The sequence below is a fragment of the Ciona intestinalis genome, unplaced genomic scaffold (genome assembly GCF_000224145.3).
Source record: "Ciona intestinalis unplaced genomic scaffold, KH HT000021.1, whole genome shotgun sequence".
NCBI classification, from domain to species: domain Eukaryota; kingdom Metazoa; phylum Chordata; class Ascidiacea; order Phlebobranchia; family Cionidae; genus Ciona; species Ciona intestinalis.
Genome location: NW_004190343.1, coordinates 5,152 through 21,344, shown reverse-complemented (window position 1 = coordinate 21,344; position 16,193 = coordinate 5,152). Strand labels below are relative to the sequence as shown.

The window sequence follows — 16,193 nt, the reverse complement described above, 5'->3', positions numbered from 1 at the left end:
CGACTGCCCACGTCCTACCCTACAATACTAGGCACATTTGTTGCCTGTGTTATAGGCGGAATGCTGTAACTAAGATAAAAATAAGTCTTGGGAAATGTTAGTTTGTGAACCGATTTTGATCGATTTAATTTGACATGCGTATGAGGTCAAACTCAATTTAAATCCACTGTTTGGATAGTGACATGGTAAGTCTTAAATAACTCACTTGTTTTTGCATTAGATATTGACACAATAGGTTCAACAGAAATGACTTTCCACCGCGAAAATCGCCAAATACGCTGATAATGGCAACGGGTTGGTCTTCATATTTTTGCAGTATTTTCCCAAGCGCTTCTAATTTAACTTGTGGTTTATCTCCATTCATAGTAACAATGGACTCGCTTTTAACCTCTAAAATCAAAAACAAAAAATGTAAAAAATAATAACAGATATTTAAAAATTATTAAATGGGAACTGAAGTCAAATTTTATAATTGGTGCATAAATTGTGCTTTCTTGGCTAAATGTATCATTTATTTTTTCCAATAAAATGTGGAGTTTTCGAGTTATGGTCACTTATATTTGCACCAGTAACGACATAGATGCCTCTTGATAAAGTGCGTACCTACTTTTTACAATGGAAACTGCGTATGAATAGATATGGTTGGTGATTGATATCTAAAACACATTTTCTCACCTGAATTTACACCGGGATCTGCATCCCAATACCGTTTCTTTGCTGCTCGTAGATTACTTGCTACTGATGAAAAAAAATTCGACATTTTCTATTTAATGAAGCTTAGCAGGATTAACAAGACTACACGCTGCTAAAAAAGATATTAGCATAGTAGGTAGCCATCTTCAGGGTAATTTTCGTGCTCATTCATTAAAATTTAGCTTTCTTGTTATTTAATAAATTTGTCTTCGCCTATTCCATATTTCAAAACACTTGACTAAAATCCAATCATATTCATGAATTTTGGAATAAAGGCGGTTTTATACTACGCCGATAAAAGCGTCGGCGATGTCAGAGAACGAAAATCAGTCGCCGAATGATTCACACACAAATGTAAAAAAGCTATAAAGATTACTATAAAAGCTATAACGACTACTAACATATATACCTATATTTATTCTTCTTATAGCGTTTGTATAGAAGTATTGCTATATATAGATATTCATGGTCAACTACAGTTCTATACTACAATGCGAGCTAAAGTTGTCTCAACTGTCTAACTCTATACCAATAGCATTCTAGTCATCAAACTGCTATACGGTTCACCTTGAACTTCGGTATATGGAAAAGTAAACAAGCGTGGAGGCTGAATAAGCAATAGGAAAAAAGCACAGGACGTCATTGATATGGCTGGCGCGCCGGTGTCGTGATATATTCGTTCCGATTGATATATTTGTACCGGGCGCTATTGCGCATGCGCCGAGACGCTACCGCGCATGCGTAGTAGATCGGAAAAATACAATACGAGCTTTAATGAATACGTACCGACTGAGAAAAGTTCACACAAATGTAAAAAAAGCTATAAAGATTACTATAAAAGCTATAACGACTACTAACACATATATTTTTTATTCTTCTTATGGCGTGCATACAGAAGTATTGCTATATATAGATATTCATGGTCAACTACAGTTCTATACTACAATGCGAGCTAAAGTTGTCTCAACTGTCTAACTTTATACCAATAGCATTCTAGTCATCAAACTGCTATACGGTTTACTTTGAACCTCAGTATATGGAAAAGCAAACAAGCGTGGAGGCTGAATAAGCAATAGGAAACAAGAGATCACAGATCTAATGAATAAACACGTTTTAAACTAATTAGCATAAGATAGTAGGGTCGGGAAAGATGGGACACCTTTAACACATAATATCCAAATAGCCTGATCGTGTTTTAAACAATTAACAATGGTCTGTGGAAGTCGTGAAGATACGGTTTTATAATTCATTAAATGTTCTTTGTTTACTACCAAATGAAAAAAGAAAACAAAATGAAAAGGTATCCTATCTACCAACACCCTGCTATATTAGTTAATCCTTTTACTACAACGGTCGACTGGGCTCGATCAAAAACAAATCTGAAGTAACCAACAAAACGGGTTCTAGTCGCCATTGGTGACTGTGGAGCAGTAGGCAGAATGTATTTACCTACATGTATTATAACCATGGCGCCCTCTATAACAGGCCTGGACACCGTCGGCGCATCTCTCGAAACTGGAGGCGGATGGTTTTGCAGCGCTTGTGCGATTTGTAGACAGTTTTGATGAGTTATTTGACGAATTATCGCATTANATAGTGTTTGCTCGGATTTTTAGCAGTTAGTACAGCATAAACGTTTAATTTATTATTCAGTTTACGCCTATTATGTGTATAAAGTAGACAGTTGGTTACTTATAGATGTGTTTATACTGTTTAAGTAACGAATGTTCACCGGTGTAAGATTTTACAATCGCACCCATGAGGATCTTTGATTTAGTAAAGTATATCGTCAGGAGCTATATTATATATGCTCTGCTGCTGCACTGTGTTTAAAAACTACAAAATTCAAAGAAATCTTAAAATGTAGTTACAAACCAGTCAAGAATGAATTTCATTTTATGGTATTTTTGCAGATTCTTTACCTAAATGAGATGTAACTGACTTACACCATCTATTTAAAGAATGTTGCTGAGTATGTGAAAGTGAGGATTATTCATTTAAAAACTGTAATGGTCACTTACACGTTAAAAAATATTAAAACTCTTCCGCTAACTCACACACTGGAATCATCTTGATCAAAATCGATGGCCCTCAAAATGTATTTCAACATTATGGGTAAAACAATTGGGGGTGTGGTAAAGAAGCAGCAAGAAATATTCATAACAATAATTTCATCCGTTCTTGCATTGGCGTACAGATTGCATAAATCTCGCACCTCGCTTAACAGAAACCGACTTCAGCAGAAAAGGAATGACTCTATAACAAGTCTAGGTTACAGCTCAGTTTATTGGAAATAACATCGACATCACGATACAGATAACAGTAAGGACAGCAAGCATTACCTGGACCGGCTGCCTGTTATAGAGGGCGCCAAGATTATAACTAATGAAACTTATGATGTATGAGAATTGAGTGATTGGTAAAGAATATGTGTAAATACGCTTTGTACAACTCCTGTACCATGTGTTTATTGTAAACTTACACTAGTTAACGTTGTCATCGCTTAAAAACGTTTGTTTTCATAAATTTTGACGAACCGTAATCACGCAGTAATTAGGTAATGTTAGAAGTTAATATTAATCATATGATGTTGAATTAAAAAAAATGTTTCAATTACGATTAATGATAATACGGTATAAGAGTAGTGCATTTAATGCGTCCCCACAAATGCTAATAGTTTGATTCAGTCGTGAATCGTTGTGTGGATTTCTTATCTTATATAACACGTGCCGTCGTTCCCCGCCAAACTCCAGACAGTGTTTCCGTTATGTAAAGTGCATGAGGAAAGTAATCGTTAATTAATCGCTCATCGTGCTGTTTTATATCTGAAAATTCAGTCTAAAAATTATAAATATATATTACGATTTGATTTCAATCAAGAGATTAAAGAAAAATGCTAGAATTGAGAATTAGGATAAGTGCGGAAAATAATCACCCTAACAGCAACAACAACAACAAGAGAGCAAAGCTCTAATGGATGGGCACGTATAATTTAAACATTAAGATAGATGATATCGGTCAAAGAAACACTGAGTGGTCTCACTGCTCCTATTGTGACTCCAGAATCAAGCAAACACCCTGACTTTTCAATGTGTTTTGACAATTATGTTTTGTTGCAAGCGTAAAATGGCCTACATTTACCCTGTCAAACATCTGTAGAAAAAATAAAATATAAAATAAACAAACTTGTTAAGTTTTGTTTGCGTTTCCTTTTTGTGGGAAAGTGTAAAATAGCTTTTAATAATCTTTTAATACAATTTTTAATATAAAAATTACCCTTATTAAATGACTAAAATGTCACTGGTCCGTTTAATTAGTGCAAGTTCGCTATGTCCACAATATTCAGTTCACTATGTCCGCTACGGCCGCTACGTCGGCAACGTCCCAAAAAAGGATTTCACAAATTATCCGCTTCAAGGTCTTGTTTTTGACTTTTTCAAAACAGAAAACAAATTACCGATGTGTTTTAGACTTTCAAACCTTTAAATTTGTTTTTAAGTCCAAACTTTACCTAAATTTACTTTTTACGTAACATTCTATTGGCTGTAGGAATTTTTTTATTGGGATGTCGGGAGTGTATTTGTATAACTAAAAAAATATACGCCTGGTCCCTTTTGTATAGAATACATACGCAGGGCCCCTTTTGTATAGAATCTGTCGCAACCCCTACATTTTATAAAATCGACGCCACTGCTGGTATATTGCAAATAAACCTATTGGGGGTTGCAACATTATAGTTTGACAAAGAATAGTAAAGTATGACAAAGAATGCATAAAATGTTTATGTATATAAACTTATTGCACATTTATTACTTAACTGCACACATTTTGGATACCAAAACAAATGAAGAAGCATTGTGTGAAATACAGTTCTATTTTCTATGCATTATATCTGTCTCGTCCACATTTATAAAAAATAGCATATCACAAAGCCACATTATGTTTGACCAGGTGACCTAGTTTAACTCACAGATGTAAAAAAATTTTTGCATTAAATAGTTCACTATGAAACTAATTTGTGTTTAACAAAAAGTAAAACATGTTATTGTATGATAACAATGTATTGAATAAAATAACAGGTACAACCCATTTTTTGAATGGTAATACCCAACAAATTTAGTATTACACAAAACAAAACGGCGATTTAAGATTGGCATCTGGATTCACATTTTAAAAATCTAGTGTGAAGTGATTAAATGCTTTTCGATCACAGCTTAAAACATAAACAAACTTTGACTTGCATTGTGGATGTTGAATTGTTAGACTGATTTTAATAGTCACGTTAAGTTTAATCGTTGTCTATTTCGTGTAATAAGTTACTATTATAAGATAAAGTTGTATTGTTTCTTTTAAACTTTACGCTTTTTGGCTTTTAAGTCCATTTGTTTTAGGATGACTGCAGAAGTCCCAACTCAAATTTGGCGATAAATTATGGGAAGGGGCATGTGCGAAATACAGTGTAGCAATTCCCAATTTGTGACAAAGATAGATGTGTGTTTAGGGTATGTGCGAAATACAGTGTAGCATTACCAAAATAGTGGGAAAAATATAAACTTTAATATGAACTATTATAAACTTTCTGTTATTATAAGCTTGATACATGATGTGCGCCATATACAATATCAACTGATGATCCGACAGTAACTGTTATGGACACGCCACCGAGCACACCCGCGACAGAAAGACACTGGCATGCCTTAGCCACGTGACTTGCGCAATGTGCCGCAGTCAGCGTGCTTCATTATTAATTGTGTCGTGTTTCATTATTAATTGTGTAGTTATGTAGTAATCAGTGTCGCTATGTCGCAATTTAGTGCCCTTTATATACGTGTGTGCTCGCCTTAGTTTTCATTCTACAATTGGCGTCTCAATACAAACCCAAGAACACAACAGTAACAATTCGTCCTTCAATACCACACTGTAGGTGTAACACGTTATTATCTATTTCAGTGGGGCAAGATGCATCAACCGAAAACCTTCATATTTTTTATTTTTGATATATTGAACAATATGTGCTTAAGTGTTCCATCTTACCCTACCTAACTTTGTGCGAAATTTTCAACTATTTGCCGCAATCAAAGAAGTACGATTTTGTAAATACATTAAAATTAATCTTAGCACAGAGCCCAATTAAAGAGTTATTAACGATGTTTAGCTCAATGGCTCAAACACAAAGCAAGAAAGCAAAGCTTATTAAAGGAGCACATTCTGCGAAATGAAACATTACCATCACTTATTTAACCTTACTTTAGTTAAATAATTAAAACAAAGATGTGCTATTGCACAGTGTATAGCTGGAGTTTGGTTGTGTCGTGACCAAAAAAAAAATATTTCGACATAAACGCATAATATACGCGTGTTTGTATGGTGTCCGGTTACCAAGTAGCCATTGTTTTTTTTGCAATGACGTTTTTACAAATCTCGTGTTTCGCCTTCTTTGTCGTATTTATTATCACCATGAGACCTTTATTTAAAAGGTCGCACGAGACAATGGGAATTTAACCCAATACTATTGTCTTATCCAAAACTATTGTTGGGACCCATACTATTCCTGTTCTGTTTTTTTCTTGCCATTTAGTTGACGCCGCCAATCGTCCTTTTTTACTTCAGCACAAATTGCCCAATAATTTAATAACACGGAGTATTATTGTACGCTTTGAAAATTTAAACATTCGATGTTATTACCCATAGGAGTAAAGATATAGGCATTAGTAGTCTTTATAGCTCTTTTACAATTGTGTGTGAATCATTCGTCGACTGATTTTCGTTCTCTGACATCGCCGACGCTTTTATCGTCGTAGTATGAACCCGCCTTTATTCAAAAATTCATGAATATGATTGGATTTTAGTTAAGTGTTTTAAAAAATGGAATAGGCAAAGACAAATTTATTAAAAATAAGAGAGCAGAAGTTTTATGAATGGGCACGAAAATTACGCTAATTATGGCTACTTCATTTGTTTTTTTGCAGCGTGTAGTCTTGTTAATCCTGCTAAGCTTCATTAAAGAGAAAATGTTGCAATTATTATCATCAACATCGAGTATACGAGCAGCAAAAGCTCGTTATTGGGATGCTGACCACGGTGTAAATTCAGGTGAGAAAATATGTTTGGGATATCAATCACAAACCAGATATTTATTAACATTACAAATATAAGTGACAATAACTCGAAGGTATATTGGAAAAAAATAAATTATAGAGTAGGGTGGGGAAAGATGGGACACCTTTAACTCTATTTTCTCGTCCCATTTGGTAGTAAACAAAGACCATTCAAATAAATACAAAACTATATCCTCGCGACTCTGATAGACCGTTGTTAATTGTTCAAAACAAGATCACGATATTTGGATATTATATGCTAAAGGTGTCCCATCTTCCCCCACTGTACTATACATTTAGCCAAGAAAGGACAATATGCACCAATTATGAAATTAGATTTCAGTTCACATTTAATACTTTACAAATATCAGTTATTATTGACATTTTTTTGTTTCAGATGTTAAAAGTGAGTCAATCGTAACCATGAATGGTGAAGCACCACAAATTAAATTAGAAGTGCTTGGGAGAATACTGCAAGAATATAAAGACCATCCCGTTGCAATTATCAGCGTATTTGGAAATTTTCGCGGTGGAAAGTCATTTCTGTTGAATCTATTGTGTCAGTATCTAATGCAAAAACAAGTGAGTTATTTAAGATTTTCCCGCCACTATCTAAACAGTGGATTTAAATTGAGTTTGACTCGATGACGTCATACGTATGTCAAATTAGGTCGATAAAAATCGGTTCACAAACTGAGGGGAGAGGACCCATTGAAGTCTGTTAGTCTGTATCTATACACATACCCTCTTATTGTTTTGTGTACTTCGTCAAATAGATGAAATAATTACATTATTATAAAAAGTAATGAAATAATTGTTTGTAGCTGAAGGACTGGATTAAAAAGAAAGACGAATTGGTTAAAGTATTTGACTGGAGAGGGGGAACCAAAAGTCATACAACAGGAATTGAAATTACTAACAAACCTTTTATGCTGAAGAATGATAAGGGAGAGGTAACAAGTTGTTTGAGATGTATAAAAAAACAAGTTGTTTGAGATGTATAAAAAAAAATAAAAAAATCTTTTTTATCGAAATGTTTTTTGTCATAAGGAAATAGCTGTGTTCTTAATGGACACTCAAGGATCTTTCGATAATGAAATGAGTGCAGGAGAACGTTCATTAATATTTGCATTGATCATTTTGATAAGTTCGTTCCAAATCGACAACTTGCCAGCAGGATTAATAAGAGAGAGTGATTTACAACAATTAGGGGTAAGGAAGTCAGTTTTTAATTAAATATATGTTTTTTTGTTTGCCTAACTCATCTACTTCATGGGAATTCCTGTATATAATTTACTATAAAGATAAAATACACCACTTTACCTTAACTCATATGCCTTTATAGAGCACGGTAGTGGTCATGTAGTTCCTTTTTCGTCGAACAGTTGTTCTTGTTTTGTTTTTTTTTTCCGCCATTATCTCAATTCTTCATTCTAGCATTTTTCTTTAATCTCTTGAATGAAATAAAATCATATTATATATTTATAATTTTTAGACTAAATTTTCAGATTTAAAACCGCACAATTAGCGTGTGTGCACCGAAGCGTAGACGAGTGCCTTTTTCCTATCGTTATTTTCCGTATAAACACCGCGTCTCTCGTTTCTTTGCTCTTTTAGTTTACCGCTCGCAATAAATCATTATGCAGCCGCCACAATATGAATAATATTAACTTCTAACATTACCTATAATTACTGCGTGATTACGGTTTATCCAAATTCACAAAAACAAACGTCTTTAAGCGACGACAAGGTTAACTAGTGTAAGTTTACATGTCAACACATGGTAGGCTACAGGAGTTGTACAAAGCGTATTTACACATATTCTTTACCAAACATTCAATCCTTATACTTCTTAAGTTTAATGAGTTATAATACATGAATAAATGCATTCTTTCTACTGCTCCACAGTCATCAATGGCGACTGAAACCCGATTTGTTGGTTACTTTTGATTTGTTTTTCATTGATCTCAGTTGACCATTGTAGTAATAGGGTTAATTAATACTATGCTAATTAGTTTATACCGTGCTCACGCATTAGATCAGTGATCTCTTGTATTAATAGTAATGTTAAATACAAAATGACCAATAAACTTTACTTAAACTATTTTACAGCTGTTTTTACACTATGCTAATACTATTATGAAGAACAAACGCAGCAATGCTTCTGAATCTTCCTCACTTTTCCCGGTAAGCTTACTGGATGTCTTTGCTGTGTTTATGGAAAAAATTTCTCTATAGCTGACAATTTGGTTACCTAATTAGTGACCACAACGGTAGCAGCGACAAGCCTTTAACCCATACCCTCCCATTATTTTCCAGCCTCTTATGTTTCTGGTTCGAAACTATCAGAAGCCAGATTATGATTATGGCAGCAAAGGAGGGATGGAATATTTGGAAAAAGTTAAGGATACAGATCAAGATGAAAACAAAGATGTGTGGAAAAAGATAAAGGAGAATTTTGCTGATGTTCGATGCCATTTGCTGCCTTACCCTGGGAGGAAAGTTTTATGCCATAGGGATAGTGACACTTCTGAACTTAAACTAACAGGTACTTGCAATATGGATTGTTTAGTCTTGCCCCATGCTCAGTGTGTAGAACTCTAACCCTTGAAAAGAACAATTATCTGTTCAAAGTTACCATTATGGTAACTTGTAAGCGGGCACGAGGTGTATGAAACAGAACACCGGTGATATACCGAATGTCCTTGCACCGCCACAAGAGAATAGATAAGATGCATTCAATCAATTTGTATTGATGGAAATCCTTGTTTCTTTTTATGGTCACCATTTTTTTAATAGTTTTACTCACAACAATACAGACATAGATGAAGGCTTCCTTGTTGGAGTGGATGATTTGGCCAAGTGTTTGTTTTCTGAAGATAATTTGGTTGTAAAGCAACTTGATGGTAAAGCTTGCACTGGTAAAGTTCTTATGCGACTTGCGGGGGAACTTGATAACATGATTAAAAATGGTGAAATACCCAAATTTTACACATTAATGGAGGTATAAAAGTACAAGTATTTGATGGTTATTTGATAGTGTTTTGCTTACTTATTTGAGATGGCTTTGTCTATAGTGGTGTAGCAGTCTACACTTAAAGTCACTTTTACAATGCATTCTTTATTTTAATGTAACTAGATTAGAGGCTCAATGCTGCCACGGTGGTAACCCTTATAGTACAACTTTATGCGCATGCCACCACTATTGGCAAGACAATTCTGAAACTCAGTGGTCACCAACGGGTTGTTCAAATTATCAAGCATACAAAAATGACCCATAAGGTGTATAAAAAAAGAGTTATAAGGTTTGTCGATACGTTGCCACAAGAAAGGGACTCTTTTACGTTTTTCTTTTGCAAAAATCGGTTTGTGGCAAGCAAGAATTATTTAATTCAAACTAAGTTGTAATAAAAGCATAATAGTCTATGACATGTGAATACTCATACAAACAATAAAGAGAATAGTCATAATTATTTCATCCATATTGCTGCAAACACTGCTTCAATGCTAATGCAGAAAAATATAGTCTCCATGTGTACGATATTGGTAAAAAGAAGTAGGTTTACGCTTATGTCAGCTAATATTAATACATTTTGTATCATGAATTAGTAACTTTTGATCTATCATAATGGCCAAAACTATGTATTTAAAATTAATAAATGATCCGCATTTTCATCTGGTTGCTTGGTATTGGTCACTTTTTTTCTGCACTGATAATGCAAACAAGAGTTTTTCGTTTGGACCAAAATAGGCGTTATACTTATGGCTATTCTCTATCTTTACATATCAGAGAACACCATATACTATAAGTAGTCATGTTTCAGCTCAATCAAATTGTTGAATTTTATAAGAAAATTGATGAATTTGAAAATGAATATGTTGCTACAATGAATTCTAAGGTAAACCAGGAGGTTTCCTAAAAGCTTTAATCGTACTAAATATTTATTATTTTATAGGATATCCATATCCATGGCGTCCAACACTTTTTGAAAAGTTCAAATTAAAAGTATTTTTAACATATATTCAAAGATATTGACGTTTAAACTTTTACATTAGGAAACACTCGATTTAAACAGGTTTTTTGTCTGAACATGCAGTATTCTCATTTTCTCTTAAATTTCCTCTGGCTGCAACACACCAGTGCAGTAGGAATAATCAGGAGCCTATACATAGGTGTTTCTATGATTTTGCAACATATTAGCTGGATTTTTCTACAATATCAAACATGATATACTCTTTCTATGGTTAAACAGTATTAGCGCCAAAAAGCACTTTAGAAGTTACTGGCAATTAATAGTTTAAGGTCAACATATTGTCGCAGGAGCCCTATAAAACTTTGAAACAATTTCATTATAGGGGGAAAAGTACATTGACCCAAAGATATTAAAAACATTCCACGACGAATGCTTCCAGAAAGCAATGCAACAATACGAGGAACATGATGTGTTTGAACCAGATGAGAGTGAGAAACTATGTCAAACAGTAAAGACACAATTGAATGGTCGTTATTTGATCATACAAAAGATTAACATAGTGCGTAAGGTAATTGCTTTTGTTAAATATTAATATGCACGATAATTAGTCAGTTATTAGGTACAAGAACGAAACAAAATAATGGATGAAGTTGGTGTTGCTGGGAATGTTTATTTTAAGGAAATGGAAAAGGTATAAAGTAAAGGTTTTTAAATTAATTAATTTAAATTAACATATAATGATAATAAAATAGCTTGAATGCTTTTAGATTTAGTCATTCTTTTTGTGACTCAATAACCTGGCAATACTGATTATAACTATCCCTAAAAAGTCAATCAGTAAATAAAGGCATCACCAGATGGAGAAGTTTCATTTTTATAACTCTATAAAGATTATGGAAAATGTGTACCATGTTGAGCTATAGGAGCCTAAAGTAATACTAACAGAATTCCCATGCAAAAGAATCTTACTCCACCCTAAATAATGTTAAGTAAGGATTAAGTAACTGACAAACCCAACTTGAGTTTACAAAGTTTTGTGAAAGTTCAAATTAAAATGGGAAACTGTGTAAACCTTATTTCTGTTAATTATAAAAGGCATATCTATAAACAAGAATTTAACCCAACGGTAATTAATTTTAACTTATTATTTAGGTTGCAGACGGACAACATTTGGAAGATGTTATTACAGCAAAGGCAGAAGCTGAAAGAAAAGCAGTTATATTGTTTAAAACATCCACCAGTGCCTGTAACCAGGACTTGGTAAGGGAGGGTGAGAACAAACTGCACAAAGCTATTCAATTAAAACACAGGGAGTTTGAAAGAATAAATGCAAACCGATTGGTAATTTCAATACTTTATATGGAAATGTTGAAGTAAGTATTCGGAATAATTCTACTTCTTGCAGAAATTGCTCATTCATGATTTATCAAATTTAGTTAATGATTGTCGAATGGGTTATGTGGAAATAATGGAAGAGGTAATTATAATAAGCTAAATGATTGTATACATGTATAGTTACACCTTACACATAAGTGGACACAAGGTGTATGAAAAAGAACATCTGTGTTATAACGACTGTTGTTGCCCTGCCGCGCGAGGATAAACACGCTACACACATGGTAACACGCAAGTGGGTATACAAGATGTATCAAACAGAACACCCGTGTCATAACGACTGTTGTTGCCTCGCCCAAGAGGATAAATAAGTTTCATTCATTCATATATATGTTGAGTAGTGGACAAAAATAAATATCAATTTTCCATTACGTTATCATACTGTTTATTTTATAGGAAAGTAATAAAGAAGAGACTACCGAATATTTACGGGCAGTACATCATAAAACACATGAAAGTTGTTTGAAAAAATTCATTGATTCTGAAATAGGAAAGGGTTATAGGTGTAAAGAACAACAGCTAAAATATTTGGAAGAAGGGATTAGTGAATGTTTTCAAGGATATCAAAATGGAATATTGCAAAAAGCAATGGAGGAAAAACGACAGAAAATTGTATTGAATATTTTCTTACTTTGTATACGATGATACTGCTAGTTATTTTTAATCAAAACACACCCTATTTGCCACTTAATGCCACTTATTGTTGCTATTCCAAGTAAGAGATTTCATCTTATCTGATTTTTTATTGGTATTTTATTCTGTTGAATAGCAAATTTTTCATACTAATTTTTACTAATAGTAATTACATACGATTATATAATTATCTGCATGTTTGTCAACTTGATTTATTATAAACAGACTAAAACAACTTTTGAAACAATTGGATCACTAGGAGGAGTGTTGAAAGTTGGAGGATGTGAGTTACATATTCCTTGTGGAGCATTGGACGAAAATGTTGAAATTAAATTGATTGCAAGAACTCCTCAACACCAGGTGTTAAAGCTAAATTCTGTTACCTATTCATTACCTCAATTGTTTTGCAGAATAAGTTCCTTGAAACTCCAACGCTCAGATGTGAACCATCTCCTTTTAGATTTAATACTCCAGTGACAATTAAGTTGCAAACTCCTCATATTTTGGACGAAGAAACTGTTAAACAATGCACGGTATGTAGAGTAATTAATAGCATGTTAAACATTTAGCAAAGATGATAAAAATATTTCTAGGCAAAATTTTTGACTTTAAAATTGTAAATATTTGCATTTCCTCAAGAGAATAGTGACCAAGTGTGAGTATGCTAAAGAAATGCTTTGTGTATGTTATAGATTTACAATTTTGTACGTTTGTTACTTCAAAATTTTATGGAAAAATTAAAAAATACATTATACTTCCTGTTGTTACTTACCCTTTTGAGAAACCATATCAGATCAAGATATGTTTTGCAATACAGCTCCACAGGCGGCTCTTTTGGTTGTCATGAGAAAGTTTAATGTTTTTAGTTGTTAGAAAAGAAACCACCAATGTTTTAGTTGTTAGCCACCAATGTTTTAGTTGTTACAACTTGTTAGTAATCAATTTGTTTAAAATATTTATCATTTCAGGTTTTAATTAGTTATGATGGAATACAGTGGGAACAATTTCCAACAAAGTTGAAGTTTGATTACCAATTCATCATATTTCAAACCAACCACTTCTCACGGTAGATTGATCATGTAGATTTGACTTCATATAGTTCTCCTTCATTTAACTCTTCTGACAGCTGGAAAGCAACGTTTGCCGGAACAGAGAAAGTATGTTTGTTTACTCAGCTCTACCAACAATCAAATGCTGTGTATTGGAATATTTGTTGGAATCGTGATTTGATTACGAAGAGAGAGGATGAATTTAAAAAGACAGAATTTTTACAAAATACAATAACTTTGCGGTATGTATTTCCTATTGTTGTTTTAATTATGGTATGTATTTCCTATTGTTGTTTTAATTATATTGTTTTGCGCTTCCTAAAAACAATGGTTCTCAGTCATTTTTGGATCATAGCAAAGTTGAAATAACTGCACCTAATTTGTCTTTTATTTCTGGCAAAACTGCCTTTAAATTATTTATGTTTTGCTGCTTATAAAGAAAACCAAACGATTTGAAGCTCTCTATTGAAAAATCTGAAGAAAATTCAACAGTTGTAATAAGACCTTCGAGTAATGTGATACCTGCTGATCAAATAAACGAACAATTAAACTTCAAAATGCGCTTTGAAGTTGAAAGAACCAGTTCTGAAAATGTATGGTTCAATTGGACATTGCAATATGGGGAAAATCAACAAATTAGTTCAGAGTTTAGGTTTACACCATCATCTGCATCAGGTAGAACCCTAATATTTTAAAAGGTTAAATGTATTAGTGAAAAATATTATAGACTATTCATTATGTAAATATTAGGTATAAGTATATAACCTTATTGAACATTTTTAAGCATGTGAAAGGAATAAACATTTTTAAGCATGTGAAAGGAATAATCAAATTTATTGGATATCTTCATTTATTAAAATAATCTGTTGCTTTTTAGAATGCGAATCTGAGGAACCAAGAAACATAAATGTTGTAGTTGGTAACAAATTAATCAGATCTGCTATGGCAGCAAAGGATGTTAATATCTCCTAAAGTTAAAGTATCACCATTGTGAATGTGCGAGTGTATCTCAGATAACAAAACAAAAAACACCCACAATGTAACATGCCTTACTAACATGTAAGTATGGGCGGATTGGTGCGGCGCAGGTGGCATGGTGTACTAGCTCGGATTACATGCCATACTGGCTCGGAACCGTGACCGCTTCACCTCGCTCAACAAATCAGACTCCAGCAGAACAGTAACGACTCCATGACAAGTCCGGGTTACATTCAGTTTAAAACGACATTGACGCCACGCTACAGATAACAGGGAGGACAGCAATTATTACAGAGCCCGATTGCCTGCCCATACAGCACTCCCAGGGCTTATAAAAAGGGCGAGAATTCAAAATGCGAGAAGAAGCACTACACACGAGAAGAACATTATACAGCAAGGCAGAGTTTCTCCGAATTGTCACAGGGCAAAGTCACTCAACATAACAATGTATTGCTGTGTGCCATTGTCAGTAATATTATGGAAAAGAAAACTATTAAGTCCTGTCCGTGTTGCACCAGCTGGCAACTTTACATCAATTGCTTAACGAATGGTTTAATCAAATGTGGAACTTACAAATGTGTCTTTAACTATAAATAGCATTACATGCAGCATTGTAAACTAAACATGTGCATATAAATATTTGTGCCTCACACCAATTGGAAGAAGGAATTTTTTGTAACAAGAATGTGTCTAGGAGTTCACAACGATTGATGCAATGGCATCAAACTATTACGGTTTATACTGGCTAAACGTCTCATTAAAAGCATTTTTTCTCCTGCCTTACACTATTAGTCACAATTGAAACATTTTTATACCTAAACATCATAATTATGAATTGTCTAAATTTATGAAAACGAACGTTCGTTAAGTGATAAGGTGGAGTAGTTTAAAATTGTTTTTTTTTTATTAATTTTGACTTATCCTGTTATCTTAGGTGAAAATTCATTGGCAAAAAAATTTTAAAACAATAGAAAAAGTGACAGAAAATGCCACGCACTGAAATATATTCAAACATATAAACACCAAAAAATGTTTACTGGAGAGGTGTTTAACATGATCCACTTTCTATGTCAATAATTTTTTTATGTTTTCTATTTTTTAGGTTTGTTTTTTGCAAAACATAAGCAGACATATTAAAGTACATGTGATCAATAAAAACCACTAAGATAAATTTTGTTTGCTCTTTTGAAGTTCGAACACAAATCTTGTGATTGTTTTTAAGGTTGCCCCCTATTGTACACGTTGTTTCTTTACAGACAATTTTCTTAATTAGAAGAGTCTGGTGCCGTAGCACAGTTGGTTAGCACGCATGTCTGTAACCTAGAAGTAATGAGCCAACAGCCAAGACTCAATGCTGCTAACATTGTGGGCGA

At 33.6% G+C, this 16,193-nt stretch overlaps 2 protein-coding genes and 1 long non-coding RNA gene across 9 annotated transcripts in view; 1 reads left to right on the top strand and 2 right to left on the bottom strand.

Moving 5' to 3' along the window:
• The window catches only part of LOC100178610 (atlastin-2-like), a 6,302-nt gene extending 5,444 nt beyond the window's left edge, over nucleotides 1-858 (bottom strand). For 4 of the 7 annotated variants that reach the window (XR_003396600.1, XR_003396601.1, XR_003396604.1 and 1 more), the window contains exons 1-2: nucleotides 676-854; nucleotides 206-390 (exon numbers count right to left, since the gene is read on the bottom strand). Coding sequence is in view for 2 of the 7 variants with exons in the window: in XM_018814990.2 (XP_018670535.1) it covers nucleotides 206-390; nucleotides 676-760 (270 nt within the window). In the remaining 5 variants the exon portion in view is untranslated. Of the gene's footprint in view, nucleotides 1-205; nucleotides 391-675 lie in introns of all 7 variants that reach the window. The other 3 variants (XR_003396603.1, XR_003396602.1, XM_026837811.1) reach the window with 3 other exon arrangements.
• A 5,714-nt stretch (nucleotides 859-6,572) lies between these two features.
• On the top strand, nucleotides 6,573-15,991 carry LOC101242320. Its single transcript, XM_026837812.1, has 19 exons — nucleotides 6,573-6,786; nucleotides 7,189-7,373; nucleotides 7,616-7,744; nucleotides 7,842-8,003; nucleotides 8,904-8,978; nucleotides 9,111-9,339; nucleotides 9,611-9,795; nucleotides 10,616-10,690; nucleotides 11,148-11,333; nucleotides 11,385-11,456; nucleotides 11,918-12,106; nucleotides 12,171-12,242; nucleotides 12,557-12,772; nucleotides 13,019-13,153; nucleotides 13,204-13,326; nucleotides 13,762-13,859; nucleotides 13,920-14,084; nucleotides 14,282-14,517; nucleotides 14,720-15,991. The coding sequence occupies exons 1-19, from the start codon at nucleotides 6,612-6,614 to the stop codon at nucleotides 14,812-14,814; spliced, it is 2,802 nt and encodes a 933-aa protein (XP_026693613.1). The 5' UTR covers nucleotides 6,573-6,611; the 3' UTR covers nucleotides 14,815-15,991.
• The window catches only part of LOC113474894, a 9,379-nt gene continuing 460 nt past the window's right edge, over nucleotides 7,275-16,193 (bottom strand). The window contains exons 2-4 of the long non-coding RNA XR_003396605.1: nucleotides 13,188-13,309; nucleotides 8,115-8,244; nucleotides 7,275-7,358 (exon numbers count right to left, since the gene is read on the bottom strand). This is a non-coding gene — a long non-coding RNA (uncharacterized LOC113474894). The remainder of the gene's footprint in view (nucleotides 7,359-8,114; nucleotides 8,245-13,187; nucleotides 13,310-16,193) is intronic.

Bases quoted from the DNA above. Each gene is read 5' to 3' on its own strand.
- LOC101242320 (XM_026837812.1), top strand. From the start codon at position 6,612: ATGGGCACGAAAATTACGCTAATTATGGCTACTTCATTTGTTTTTTTG. The intron at 7,374-7,615 runs GTGAGTTATTTA...AATTGTTTGTAG, and splicing joins AGTATCTAATGCAAAAACAA to CTGAAGGACTGGATTAAAAA. The intron at 8,979-9,110 runs GTAAGCTTACTG...ATTATTTTCCAG, and splicing joins AATCTTCCTCACTTTTCCCG to CCTCTTATGTTTCTGGTTCG.